This window comes from Ammospiza nelsoni, chromosome 12 (genome assembly GCF_027579445.1).
Source record: "Ammospiza nelsoni isolate bAmmNel1 chromosome 12, bAmmNel1.pri, whole genome shotgun sequence".
NCBI lineage: Eukaryota > Metazoa > Chordata > Aves > Passeriformes > Passerellidae > Ammospiza > Ammospiza nelsoni.
Genome location: NC_080644.1, coordinates 3,273,833 through 3,287,970, shown reverse-complemented (window position 1 = coordinate 3,287,970; position 14,138 = coordinate 3,273,833). Strand labels below are relative to the sequence as shown.

At 40.7% G+C, this 14,138-nt stretch overlaps 1 protein-coding gene across 2 annotated transcripts in view; it reads right to left on the bottom strand.

The window, feature by feature from the left end:
- The window catches only part of VAPB (VAMP associated protein B and C), a 37,380-nt gene that overhangs the window by 8,461 nt on the left and 14,781 nt on the right, over nucleotides 1-14,138 (bottom strand). Inside the window, exons 2-6 of one of the 2 annotated variants that reach the window (XM_059480823.1) lie at nucleotides 12,946-13,098; nucleotides 5,552-5,655; nucleotides 3,290-3,370; nucleotides 2,173-2,226; nucleotides 1,874-1,912 (exon numbers count right to left, since the gene is read on the bottom strand). In XM_059480823.1, coding sequence (XP_059336806.1) covers nucleotides 1,874-1,912; nucleotides 2,173-2,226; nucleotides 3,290-3,370; nucleotides 5,552-5,655; nucleotides 12,946-13,098 — 431 coding nt within the window. Of the gene's footprint in view, nucleotides 1-1,873; nucleotides 1,913-1,940; nucleotides 2,118-2,172; nucleotides 2,227-3,289; nucleotides 3,371-5,551; nucleotides 5,656-12,945; nucleotides 13,099-14,138 lie in introns of both variants that reach the window. The other variant, XM_059480822.1, reaches the window with a different exon arrangement.

The window sequence follows — 14,138 nt, the reverse complement described above, 5'->3', positions numbered from 1 at the left end:
AAGCGAGGGGGGAAGCACTGAGGAACCTGCAGGAACTCCTGCCCAAAGCCATCTGGAGATGGCTCCAGAACTTCAGAAAAATGATGGAGGAAATGCCATGAAGGTGCTTTTCTTGCTCTGTAACAAAGGTGCTGTTGGGGAAAACGTTTCTCAGTATAACTAAGAGGAAGTTGCATGTTTTTCACAAGCCAAGGCAATTACACTCCTCATTTTCCATGTCAGATGTCACAAGCAGATCTCCCAGCCCTTGAAGGGAAATCAGCTTCCCCATCATATTAATGCTGACATTCTGACATGAATCTAATGGCAATAATTAGGATATTTTACTTGATAGGAATTTGGCAGCTCACCTGATTTAAAGATGAGACAACAGATAAAACAAAGCAACACCAGCAGAAATTCTCATTCCAGGTGGGAATGATGCTCCCCTCAGCTCTCCCTGAGCTGCTGCGCAGCACAGCTGTGTGTTAGCACACTCCACTCACACACACACACTCTGAGCACTCCAGGAGAGGGGAAATGAGTCTTTTGTGACTTAATTTGCGTCCAGCTGAAGCAACAGTGTTAGACTTCTTAATGTGATACAGTATTATAGTGCAAAAGTATAAGGTATCAAAGCAAAAGTCTCCAGTCTCTACCTAAATACTCAAGGAACCCAATTGTAATGAAAGTTACTGCAGTCTTCAAAATTGCCAGGTAAGTGGAGTTCAAAGGGCTTGGGGTATGTCAGTGTTTCTCACTTTTGAATTTAAAGGGACACCTACATGATCTGAAGGTGAACTTATTTTTCTATTAATAATTTATTTATTGACTAATTGAAAGCCACAGGCTACCCAACACCTCACTGCTGCTCTAATTCTGAATGGAGACAACTGACTTTTGTAAACAATAAAATGCTGTTTAAATACAAAACACTTGATATAGAAACAACAAATTTTCATTTAAAATATTTTAATTTCCTTCTGACAGTGACTCCAGCCTGACACTGACAGCACTGACAGCAGGCAGTGATTCAGCATTGCTTCCTGGTATTTTACAGGTGTTTTTAACACTCCACAAAGGGACAAAGAGCTCACCTATCTGGGATGTTTATGTAAGACATCAGCTCAATTCTAGATAGCTCTTGTACAGTGTTTAGTCAAGAACAATTTGGTAAAAAATTAAATAAAATCATACAGAATTTAACAGTACTGAGTCACTGGCAAAACAAGAACACAAGGGGAAGTTAGGGCCATGTCTGTTACGTACACATATTATTTCTGTGCAAAACAAAACTGTTTTCAAGAATTCCTTCATGCATCAGCCAGCCAAGCAGCACCAGAGCTGAGAGAACAGAGCTCCTTTCACTGGGCTGCAGGAGTCACAGCATCCACACTTTCCTTGGTGCTGATACCCATGGAAGTAGACACTTACAGCAAGTCAAGCTACTGTAAAAAGAATTTTTCAGCAGAGTGATAAAGGCTTCTCAATTACTGGATTTCCCAGCCATGTGCTGGATATGACAGGAAGCCCATTTCCCATTCATCTGTCTTAATTTGGCCATTTCAGCAGCACATTACAGGTGCAATTACTGAAACACTCAGTATTTGCACAACACTGCCCTCAAGCTCCCATGGTTTGGGAGAAGGGGCCAAGTCCAACACTGAATGCTTAATTCAGACTGAGAAATTAGGTGGGAAAAGAAAAAAGAGGGGGAATTCACTCCTCTGGGCTCTGGGTTGCTACCCAATCTCCTTCTGTGACTGCATGACTTGTGCCTCCTTTCAAAGGAACCATTGATTTCAGCACCTTCTCGCAGTTTACAGAGAAACCTGAATTATCTTTTACTTTATAGACAGCAGTAAAATATTGTGCTAAGGTCAGGTAACCAAACCTTTAAGATGGAAGCTTCTTTTTCAGGAAAGGGGTAAATCTGAAAAGAAAACAACAGCAATCTTTACCTTAAACTGTTTATTCTCCTCCCGTAACCTCTGAACTTCTACTTGAAGCCTCTTATAGTCTTCCATTACTCTCTTAACTTCAGTGTCATCCAAAGAAGAACTTATTGATTTAGACATTATAGAGGAATCTGTCTTTGTTGCAGTTGTGGATGCAATTTTATTTATTTCTATGTCATGCTGTTAAAAAAGGATAGAGTGATTTTTGGTTAGTTATTAACACCACACCACACACCTGATACATAGGAGGAGAATCAGGTAAAATTGTCTGTGCACACCTGACACGTGCCTGTATCAAAAGAAATAAACAACATTTTGCTTTCTGTAACTTTACTGCTATCCCAGAAAACATCAGATCAGCAGCAGTAAGTGAAGAGAGAATAACCTTGACTTTTCAGACCCTGCATGTACAGAAATGTCCCTAAACCAGGTGCACAACCACGGGTCCCTCCCCAGGCACAGCACAAGCAGCCACTGCAGCACCAGCACAGGCTGCAGCTCCCTCCCCTGCACTCCTGGCTGTCCCCTCTCCCTATTTCTGAGTTTCTGTGGGGATGCAGGAATTTGCAACCCAAGCTGGAAACAAAGTTCAGCTCTCCCAACCCAACCCTGCTCCCTCTCCTGCCTTTGGATCTCCTCCATGCTCTGCACTTTGGAAAGGGTCTCCCATAAAACCAAACCTCTCCCCAGCCAATTACATAATCCTAATTACAGATGTTCAGTGCAAGGTAGAACAACTGTGCCTTTAGTACCAGCACACTAGGAAGCATTTTTCAGTTTATTCAATCCATTACCAGTTTTATACTGGACAAGACATATTTGCATTACAAATTATCGTGTCTATTACCCTAAAAGAAAGGATCCTACAATATTACAGATAATAATTTCAATACAATTCCTAACTGCATTTGTGTCTTCCTCATGAGTTTTCTATCAATTCACCTGACAAAATCAGAATTGTTCTAAGGAATGTTGGACAGGCAGTGAAATTTATATTGCTGATGATTATAACTGCTTCACTATAAACTCTGAGCTTCACAACCAGCAATCAGCACCTCTAATTTTTTTAAGTATTCTTTATCCTGTGACCTTTCACTAAATGACAACAGATCAACTCAAAAATTGCTTTGTGCCACTGTTGTATTTATGAAGTTTAAACTGGCTGTTAGTTACACCAAGGATTACCAAGATTTTAAATAGTTTACATTGTGTTTTTAAAGGGTGATGCCATCCAGGCAGTGAACAGAGGGCTCTGTCTTGTGCTTATCCAGCTGTCTGTACAAACATGCCATTTTACAGGATTTACTGTGGTATTAAGTCAAATCACTCAGTATGCATCTGAAAATACTCACAGGCTTATCATTCTCTGCTGGCAGCTCAAACACACACCTAAGTTTCGAATCCATGAGTTCTTCTGGTTTTGCTTCTTTCCACTGGAATAAGTTAATATTAATTTCATATTAAACATATGAGTACAATCAGGCAGATTGGAAATGCAGTGCATTATGTAAACAAATCACATCATTTCACTCAGAAAGAACCCACAGGTGTTTATCACACCACACTCAGGATGAAAAATGAGATCAAAACCAAAACTGAGTGGTATCATAAAGACAGACCAGATACTATGAAGCAAATCATTCTAAATAGTCTGAAACTTCCACAGGTAATTTATGAGAACTGGGAGCTGTATCAGAGTAATTAGCAGAGACTGGGGGGAGTAATGAGCCTGCTAAAAAAAAAAAGAAGGAAAAAAATTAAAGAGAGGGATGAATTCAAGGGAAGGGAAAGATAACAAGCCCCCCAAAAAAATCACAGAGTGATATCTCAACTCTCTGGCCAGTGGAGTTCCTATTCAAACTTCTCCAATTTCACATGAGCTTTTCTTCCTGACTGGAATGAATACAGGACTGCTCTTCCCCCTCCTTGTTTTCCAGCATCAATGTCTGAACAGCACCAGATGTGCAGCACACAGAGGGACAACTTCCCCTCACTCCTCCTCTCCCCTTCAGCTGGGGACTCTGCCATAAACAAGATTCCTTGCAACCTTTTTAACAGGGATCAGCAGTAATAAACCATTGCTCAGTATCAGCTGTAACCCTGAAGTGAAGAGATTTATTCTCAGCGATAACAAACAGCAAGAAGTGTCCACTCTTCTATCCTGGAGTTCTCACGTGCTCCTCTTCACTCTGACCATCCTCCTGGTAGCTTGGTATTCCTCAGCATATCTCAAGTAGGTGACAAATTATGGCTAAGCCCATGCAAGCTGGAGTAGTATTTAACTCATCCTAAACAGCTGAATCCAAGTTCAGCTCTGTTGGGGCTGAAGTCAGATCTATTTCGAGCTCCTTGGCTGCCTGGGAAGTGTTGAAAGCTTTATAGTACTCCCATAACTGGTCTCACCTGTTCATCCAGAATAGGAAGAGATCTGGAGAGTGGTAACAAAACTGAGAACTGATCAAAGTGTTACAGGAAAAGGAATCCTATCGGTCTGCAGAGCTTTGGAAAATTGCAAGGCCCATCTAGGTCCTAAAAAACATTCTTTGCCAGCAGAATAACATTTGTCATGGTATAAAGTAACTCATAAAAATTAAAGAGCTCAAAAGAAAGGCAGACTGACATCTTTCTACTGATGCAGACATTTTATTACTATTGCTGTTTCTCCCACTGGATCTTATTTTGAGCCCATTAAACAAATATAGTTCCATAAATCAGTTTCAGAAGGGAAATTATTAACCTGCATAGTGCCACAGCCTTAAGAAGCTATTCAGAAGAAGACACATATTGTGAAGACTACTGTAGAGTATTTCTGGGTTGGCTTTTTTGTTTTTAAGTAGCACACAAAAGCCACACACTTTTAGAAAAATGATCTTTTTCCTTTTTACACTGTGTCCTCAACAGCCACTGGATGCTCTCTCAAGCTAACAAAAGCCAGGCTACAGAGAGCTTCCTTGTGCCTTCTTCTGGGGGCAAATCTTGCTGAAAAAGGAAAGCCAGCAGTTGACATAGTGGTTTACTCCTCTGCAGGTTGTCTTACTGTAGCCTGACATTTTTATGTCTTTTGTCCTTCTCTGCTCCAGCTCCTACATAATTCTACTGCTCTCATTTGTAATCCACAGGACAGAATCTGTGAGGGCCTTTCATTTACAAAGCCACAGCAGACACAGGTAGGGATAAAATAAAACACAATATTTGTAAATCATCCTCTCGCATCTTGCCAAAGGAGCTGCTCAAGAGAAGACTCAAGACTGAGAGTAGATACATCAAAATGATGCCACAGACTTAGAATATATTCTGTATATCCTTAGAATATATTCAAGCTGCCCTTTCTAAAGAAGGATATAAGGCAAAAACTACAGCTACTTGTTTCATGGTGTGGCATCCCATTACTGACAGCAGCTTCCTAAAGCAGCAACCACAGACAACAACTCAGTGCAAGATTCCTGGGGCTCAAAATAACAGAAAACTCCTTGCCATGCAGAGATGAAAATCTGGAAAAGCTTTTAATGACTATTCCAGTGTGGTTTGACAACACCCCTTAAACAATGCAGTCAAAGGACTTACAACATTCTACAATTAGAAAGAAATCCATTTAAAATAATTTCAATACTTACTACTGCTTCCATATCTGAAGTATCAGCTGGAGCAAACATAGACTGAACCATAAACTTGTGTTTACTTTTCTCATTAGGGTCATAGTCAAAAGGCTGTAGCATCACTGGAAGAAAAAAACCCAGAACACATTGCATTAACATTGCTCTGCTGCAGTCATGCACTGATGACACAGTCACCAGATTCCAGAAAAACAAACATTAAAATGGTTTCAAGTTGTCTGTTGTTAAGACCAAAGCAGCAGCTGAGATCAGGAACCTACTTTAAACCAGAATTTTGAAAGGAGGCAAGAGAAACCGATTTCCTCAGTCTGTCTAGACTTTGGTCTGAGAAATGCTGATCACTCCACATAATTCTGTACACAGCTATAGAAGACAACAATAGTCATTTATAGGAAATAGGATCATTTACATATCTTCTGAGACAGAGGGAAACATTTTCCAAGACAGCATCTTTTTGTCTTGCTCCATCCTTGGGGCAGGAGTAAGGAGCATTTTGATGAGCTGTACACACAATATTGCTGATGGTGCCCGAGAAAAGCTACAGAGGCAAAGTCAAACATTGTAAACCTTGAGGTTCAAGTCTCAGGATGGAAATTTCCTCTGAAAAGTTTAAGAGTCTCGTGGCATTTGATTTATCAAGTACAAGTATTTTGCTTCCACAAATAAGTTACTGAAAGTTTGTTACCAATTTATAGCTTGAAGTTTATAGTTAAATGGGATGCAAACTTTGCCTATGAAAGGTATGCAAGGAATGTATTTCTCTTCACTCAAAAAATAAAAAGCATTCCAAAATTTACTTATGCAGAAAATTACTCTCTTTGGAGAAAGAGAGGAAGGAACAGCAGGTTTAGGGAGTGTGTGTGCTTTAATTTATTTTTTTAAGCAATGTTGGGAATTTCCATGACTTTGCTTTTGGGTTAAAGCAACCTGAAGAGGGACAGATGGGAATTTCATTTACACAGAATAATCTTTAATCACAGTGGTCACTTGGAACTCCCACATTTGCAAATAACACCTGGATGTTCAGCTACTGGGGCATTAAAAACCATGAGCTTGGCTTCACCATGAGACAGAACATGTGGAAATCAGCAGCACAGTTTACACAAACATGTTATTAGACACTGCAAAAAGCCTCCACCCCCTCAAACTGAAAACAAAGCTTGCAAATACTGCCATTACTGCTAACAGAAAAAAATGGTGTAAGGTTTAAAAATTCACATTTTATGACCTCTCTTACTTCAGCCCCTCAATTCAATCACTAAGAAGAGAAGCAGGTCAAAAATTAGGAACATTTTCAAGTACTGGTGCTATTACCATTATGTGCCCAAATTCATGTGCACGAATTGTAGGGGTTTGTTGTATAAAAGCAATATCCAAAATCCCATTTATTGCAAATGAAGGCAAGTCAAACCAATCTGCCTCCCTTAATGAGCAGGGTATGTTATGGCTGTGCCATCTTTACTGTGCACACAGTCTGTGGCCATCAACAACCACATGCCTGTTAAAGCCCAGGGAGAAGGCAGGCAATAAATTCTCTCAGATGAGGTGCTTTAAAAATTATTATACATTTTAAACTCACCTTGCAGTAGTTGGATATTATTAAAAAAAAAAGTTTGCAAATTAACTGGCTACCTTTAAAACTATTTCCCAAACAGGAGTGACTGCACTGTGAAAGCACAACTATTTCAACACTGCCTGACACATCACTGAGAAGCAGCAGCATTGTTTTTTTCCTCTGGAGCAGACACTTAAATAATTTCAATTGTAAGATCCAACTGGATAGCCAGAACTACTCAGCATTTATGGAACTTCCACAGTTGTGGCTTTTTCAGCTTGCTTTGCTGAGTGCACCTATCAGCTCATTTGAAAATCCTCATTTCCCAAGGGACAGTGCTGAATCCATCCTGGAATGCCAAATGATCACTGCTCCCAGCTCCATTCACTGAACCACAAGAGCCAGAGAGGGCTTGACAGCACAGGCGTTGTTAGCACTTGTATTTTTAGATCAATACATGAAAGCCACACTGACACAAATTATTCAGCAAATGTCTTGTAAGCCAGATGGGAAGCTCAAAAAGATGTACTTTTTTCAAGAGGAAACCAAACCATTTTAATATTTATCCACACACTATTGGGGTTTCTGTGAAAGATTAGTTCCATAAAATTGCCCTAATTGCTGGAGAAATTGCCAGTGAGAATGTGGCTCCTTTGCTCTGAATGGAAATCACAAACCTTATGCAAAAATTATGTGAGAAGTATGTTCCTACAGAATGCCTTATCACATCACAGGTCCCATCTGGTCAGAAGCTTCAATTTTCATCAGCAATCAGGGTTTTAAAAAACAAAATTATTAATGTGATCTTCAGGTTTACAGTCAGCAGCATCCATCAGGCAGAGATCCTCAACCACTTCCCAGGCTGCTCACCCCAGAGCTCGAGCACCAGCACTGCTCTACCACAAGCAAAAACTGCAGAGTCACTGAGAGACCCATGCACATGGGGTTTCTCACACATTCCTGCAATATCCCCACATTTTATCCTCAGTAGAGAGGCACTGACCATCCAATGTGCTCCTTCTTTTCCATAGAACAGTTCACTGGCAAAGTTAGTTACAATTAGTTAGTTACAATGATAGAAGCATTAAACTCCTCTGGTTTTCCTAGAATAAACCAGATTTTCCAAAGAACAGAGGAAATCTGAAGCAGGGAACCCCTTTAACACCTGCTAGGATCTAGCTGTCCTTTCCAAGAGCAGAAGGAACAGAAAAGTCTCCCAGCTCAGATGGTCAGCAACCTTCCTCTAGTTTCCATCTAAATTTATTAATGGCCTGTTTACTTGGTCCTGGACCAGCACTGCCCTAATGCTGAAATAGCAGAGAAGGGGAAGAGTCATTTACTTCTGGTGCCCTCCAGGCCATCAATCACAGTAGCTCCTGGCCTAGTGGTAAACCTAAGCCAGACTTGGTGGGTTCTCTCCAGGCCAGGCTCCCCATTCATCCTCTGCACCTGTTTTGGTTTGAGCTCCTCTGATTACACGTGCAGGAAACTTTACTAGAGCCTTGAAGCACAGCATTGATGCCCTCTCACCTCTTCCCTTATCCAGATGTACGGTGCTACATCTGCCTTCCTCACAGCCACATTATGTCTTACTATTATTATTATTATTTCTATTATCTTGCTCACCCCAATCAGGTCCCTTCATTCAACAAGCCTGCAACTGTAGCCAGACTATTTTATTCTCCAAATATGTGATTCTGCAGTTTTTCTAATGAAACTCATCCCATTTCTCTTATTGTAGCCTTCAAGGACACCTAATTCTGCTGTATATCTTCAATCTCTCAACTCTACAACATCATCAGAGTTTTTAGAGTACTCTTTGTTCCAGAATTGCTTGTAAAAGCATCAAACAAGATTGGAACCAAGAATCACTCTCAAGAAACATCACTAGTAGCTCCCTGCTTTCACATTTCCATCCACATCACTGTTCATTCTTAAGCAGGCTCAATGAACAGCTCAATGCTACCTTTATCAATCATTTTCCCAAATGGCACTGCATGGAATTCTTCATGGTCTGGATGGATCAAATCTACCACACTTATATCACATAAAATACCCCAACCAGAAACAGGGGCAAGCCTCAAGATCCTTGTGGAATTCCATTAGCTCTGGCAGAGGTGAGCAAAGGACTCACATCTGCAGAAACGAGCAGAATCCATTGCACCATCCCACCTTGTTCCATGTTCTCATAAATAAACATAAAATTTCTGTAAATATTTCAATGTTACTAAGAAGTGTTGAATTTGTGAAGATCAAGATAGAATTTTAAAGCAGGCAGGCAAGAACAACCCAGAACAGGGCACAGGAGTTTCCTGCCAAGGAAAGCTTGGGAATGCAGCAGTGGATGGGACACAGTCCGTGCCTGAGGGAATGGGGCAGACCCACTGTGATTGCAGAGCACAGGGCTGCAGCTCCATTCCTGCCTTTCCAAAGTCAGGAAAGCTCAGAAAAGACTAAAAATCCCCCCCCTGATATTCGACAGCAAACTCAGCTGCTCCTCCCTCCCAGGAGGCGTGTTCAGACTGCTCTCTTCAGTGGGACTGAGCACAGATGGTGCCATCTGCAATTCCTCTCTCCTCCTGATCCATCCACTGCAGACTCACCAGCGTCTGCTGGCATTCCTTCACTTCTCCTTTGTAATCCATTCACGGCTTTTATTTTGGTTTCAAAGCCACAAAATCAGCTCTCTGTGCTGGAATCAGAGGTGCTGAGCAGCAATGTGTGCAAGTGGTGCTTTCCCAGCACTGCAGCCCCAGTGCAATGGAATCAGATGACAGAGCTCACACACAGTTACATAAACTCAGCTGTTAAAATTACATGCCATTATATAACAGGTGAAAACACGGGCTCCAAACCCGTCATCCCAGCAGGCAGCACATGCTGACAGGGCCTCAAATGCTGGTATTTAGCAAAAGCTGTGATATGGCATAAGAAGGCAGCATTTGAGACTCCACTAGATTAAAGTGAGCTTTATTTTTCTAGCATTTTGTTAAGTCTTTAAATGAGCCATCATATTAATGTGAAATAAAGTGGAACTGCTGCTTCTTAGAGCAAAATATCTTCTCATACACTCACAGCAAAATAGTACAGGCACAGTTTCACAGGAATATAACAAAGGCATCTGGTTACTACAGAGCAAGAAGGAAGAGGCTGCCCCAAATTCAGCTCCAGGCAATAATATTCTCTATTCTAGACTAACAAATGCTGAGGCACTGATTTTTTTGGAGACAAGGTGCAGCACCAATGCAGGGCTATCAGTGGCTGTGAAGGGAACAGATTGCATTTAGTAAACACAACCCAATTAGCTTAAGTGTCCAGAAGTTACTGTATTAACTATATTTTAAATAATTTCCCATCAGTAGTATTTTCACTAGGTTTGAAGGAATTCAAGTCCTATTTATTCAAGTCCTATTTTTATGCCCCTGTGCAAGACTTGAATTAAATGACTGAAAAGATAACTGATTTAGAGGCAAAGAAACAAATTCTATTTATTTTTCACTTCATTAACTCCAAAATCAGTCTTTTGTTCTCGAGCAATATTACTCCAAAGTAAAGGTTAAACACATCTTCCTCCCTTTCTGTGAATCTGAAAACAATTTTATTTTGCAAGTTAATAACAGTCCCCTCTTTGATGCCTCCCATCCAAAGGATCCCATCTGCTGATCAAAACCAAAGACACTGCCATCCCCAAGACCAAAATCAGGTCCCACGCATGGTTTGAAGGAGCTTATCTAATTACCTAAGGAACAATGAAAGTGTGCTACTTGCATTTTAAAATACAATGTTAATATAAGGACTGACAATTTAAGATTGTTATTTATTACTACTCTTAATATCAGCATGGAAATATTAGAACACACATGTGAGCTTGTGATTAAATATACCACAGCCATTTTCCACACTAACCAAATCATAAATCACTACAAATAAGGTTATCAGAAAAGGGAAATTCTTAAAGCTGTGTAAGCAAGAGCAGAGCACAGCTCAGGGTTAGCACAGCAGTCTCATAAGGGGATACTTTACTCATAAGATCCACACTGTAGCTGGTGTGCCACAGGGAAGGGCCAGGCTGGAAAAGCAATCTGCTGGCAGCACAACAAGAGATGGCTCCTACAACACTTGCCTGCACTGTATTTGCTCAGGGTGGAGCTAAGGGGCACTTGTGAGCAAAACTCAACACTGAGATCAAGACAACACTTCAAAAAGCCTGGTAAGAGCCTGCAAAGGAAGTAGGCTTTTAATTTTCAAAGTTCATCTGCAAGATGAAAAGCATCCACATCTTTATAGCACAAAGATAATTTGTAGCTAGAAACCATGCTAATTTTCATTATCATTTCATTGATTTTAGTGCATTTGATATGCTTGCCTGCAGCTAGTATAGATGACAGACAGCTTTACTTGGGAATTGTTCCGACTTTTAAACATCTCCATTTCTCTCCAGAGAGCTTTTCCATTTACATATTAGTCATTCCAGAGCTCACTGGGTAGTGCTGGCCCTCTCCTGAAGCACAAGTGCTTTGCCTGCCCCACCTGGAGCTGCCACCACTCCCTGGTTACCTCCCCACTGCCATTCCCCTGGGATTAACTGCAAGGGAGGCACAATCCTGCAGCCCTTTGCACACTCAATTTGACACCACAGAAATCCCAAAGACAACAGATCAATGAGTGTGCAAATATGGGCATGTATAAGAAGACTCACAGGATGAGAGTTGCTTAATTTTACAGTGCAAAGTGGTTTCAGGATCAATTTTTATTTTGTTGAAGCAAGCTCTCTCTAAGGGTGAGGTGTTTAAATATTTTGAATTTTATTAAGTAAGAAACTGAAGTCAATTTTTACATGTTAATTTTTTTCAAGTAAAAAGCATTGGTTTTGGCATCCCAAAATTTTATCCCAGGCTAAAAGAGGCTGGTAGGAGCAAACTGTATAACCTATCAATAATATTTCTTATCATGCCAATATTAATTTTTTTAGGAATAGCAAAGCAAATCTGAATCTGCAGGTTTACAGGAATAATTTTCTTAACTCAAGTCTGACCTCATTCATCCAATATGCCACAACTACATCCTTTGACAGAATTCTTTATTAAGAACATGCATCAGAGAAGTTATTGAGAGAATATATTATCAGTAAGTTAATAACACACAGATACTGTTTGTAAGAATACTCAGCTCTTTATGCTTTCAAAGTAAGCCACTCCTTTGCCTTTCCATTACCAAACTTAGGCAAGTGAAGAGCTACTGACTCATTAGAGAAAATCATTAACTTTTCCCATGCAACAGCAAAGATTTAGTCATTTGACATTTTTAACACCAAAGGATACTGAATCTTCAAGGCACACAAAACAAGCATGGTTTGAAAGTAAATGTTTTCACTGTTGGTTAAATCAAAGGCAGTTTGCCATCAGCCCACACCAGCCCAAACCAGTGGCTACCATCCACCCAGTTTTATTCCTCCCTCAATGTGCTCAACCAAGCACTTGTTTGACCCCGTGGTGAGCTGGTTCAGGAAGTTAAGCTGGCAAAAAACTGACTGTACAAAAATAATCCCACAGGGAGGGCAGGGCTGCAGCAGGACTGGTCTGGATACGCTGGCTGAGGCTGTTAATGAACCATATCAATCATTTGTGTATTTCTGCCTTTTTCCTCTCCGAAACAAGAAGACCAAACTTGTTCCTGCTAGACCAGGAGAAAGAGAAGTAAGGATACATGAAATTGCTGCTTCTCCATGAAAACAACCTCTTGGATTCACCAAAACACTTTCAGGCTGGAAGGCATTCCAAGAAATAATTGATCATAAGAAGCTATTTTCAATCAGCAAAGAACTGCTTGAATGGCTTACCAGAAACATTAATTGATGTTCCTGCATCGATAATTCCACTGTTGGGCCTTACACAGTATCTACGTGGTGCTGTGGTCTTAACTTTGAAGCACACATTTCTGTCCGTGGGGTTGCCGAGCTTCAGGTTTGTAGTGACCACATCTGTGAAAGGACCTGGGGAGGAGAGCAAAAGCAGACTTGAAATCACACAGAAAGCACTTTTCAAGCAGAGGCTAAGCAGGCTCTAAATCTCTGTTCACAAATCTTATAAAGTAATTAGATGTTCAATTTCCATCTGCAGCACGTCCAGATAATCGTGCACGCAAAGCTGAGGCTGCAGCCAGGCCCCAGCCCGAGAGCTCATCATTAACAGCAAAACAAAAGGGGGAAATCATCCACACATGGTACCAACACCACAACATGGCATTCAAAGGATGCCAAATTCCCTGCTGTGTCACAGTTGCTCCATTCTAGTCCCAGAAGCCCAGGCTAGCAGAGACACCACATACACCCATGCTGTAGGTGTAAGCAGTGAGTACAGCACAGTTTGTTAACCAAGGACTACCCCAGATCCATCTGCACATGAAGCTGGACCTCCACAGAGCCAGGACTCCTCCAGGTTTTCAGGAATGCCATATCAAAACCAGCAAGACAAGCATACAGAGTGCATCTCCTTTTGCCTACCAAGTTCTTTTATTTTTTTAATAAACTGTCTTGGCAACTAGAAATTATAAAGCAAAAGAAATAAAGTAGCCTACCTCGCCCAGGACAGGAAATAACCATGTGGAAATAGGAAAATTTTTAGACATTGAGAGCACTGGTGAAAATTTCCATATTAGCAAAGCCAAAATCAAACCATTGTCAAGTTCTGCAAAACCAAGTGCAGGCAAATCCTTTTCTCTCAGGGTCACCACCGAATTGAAACTCCCAAATCCCTCAGGCTGATTTCCTACAAGACACTGATAAATCAGACAGGTAGCACACAACTACAGTGCTTCACAGATGGTAAAGAAGTAAAATTAAAAGAAATATAACCACACTTTGATAAACTGTCTTCTCCATAGAAGTGATTAATTTGAGGCCTGAATAAAATATCTTCATTTGTTCTCAGGAGTAAAAATAAATTAGTCCAAAAAAAGCATCAAACTTTTCCTTGCAGAAATGGCAACCCTCAAATTGAAAAAGGGTGAATGATGATGATAATAAAAATACTG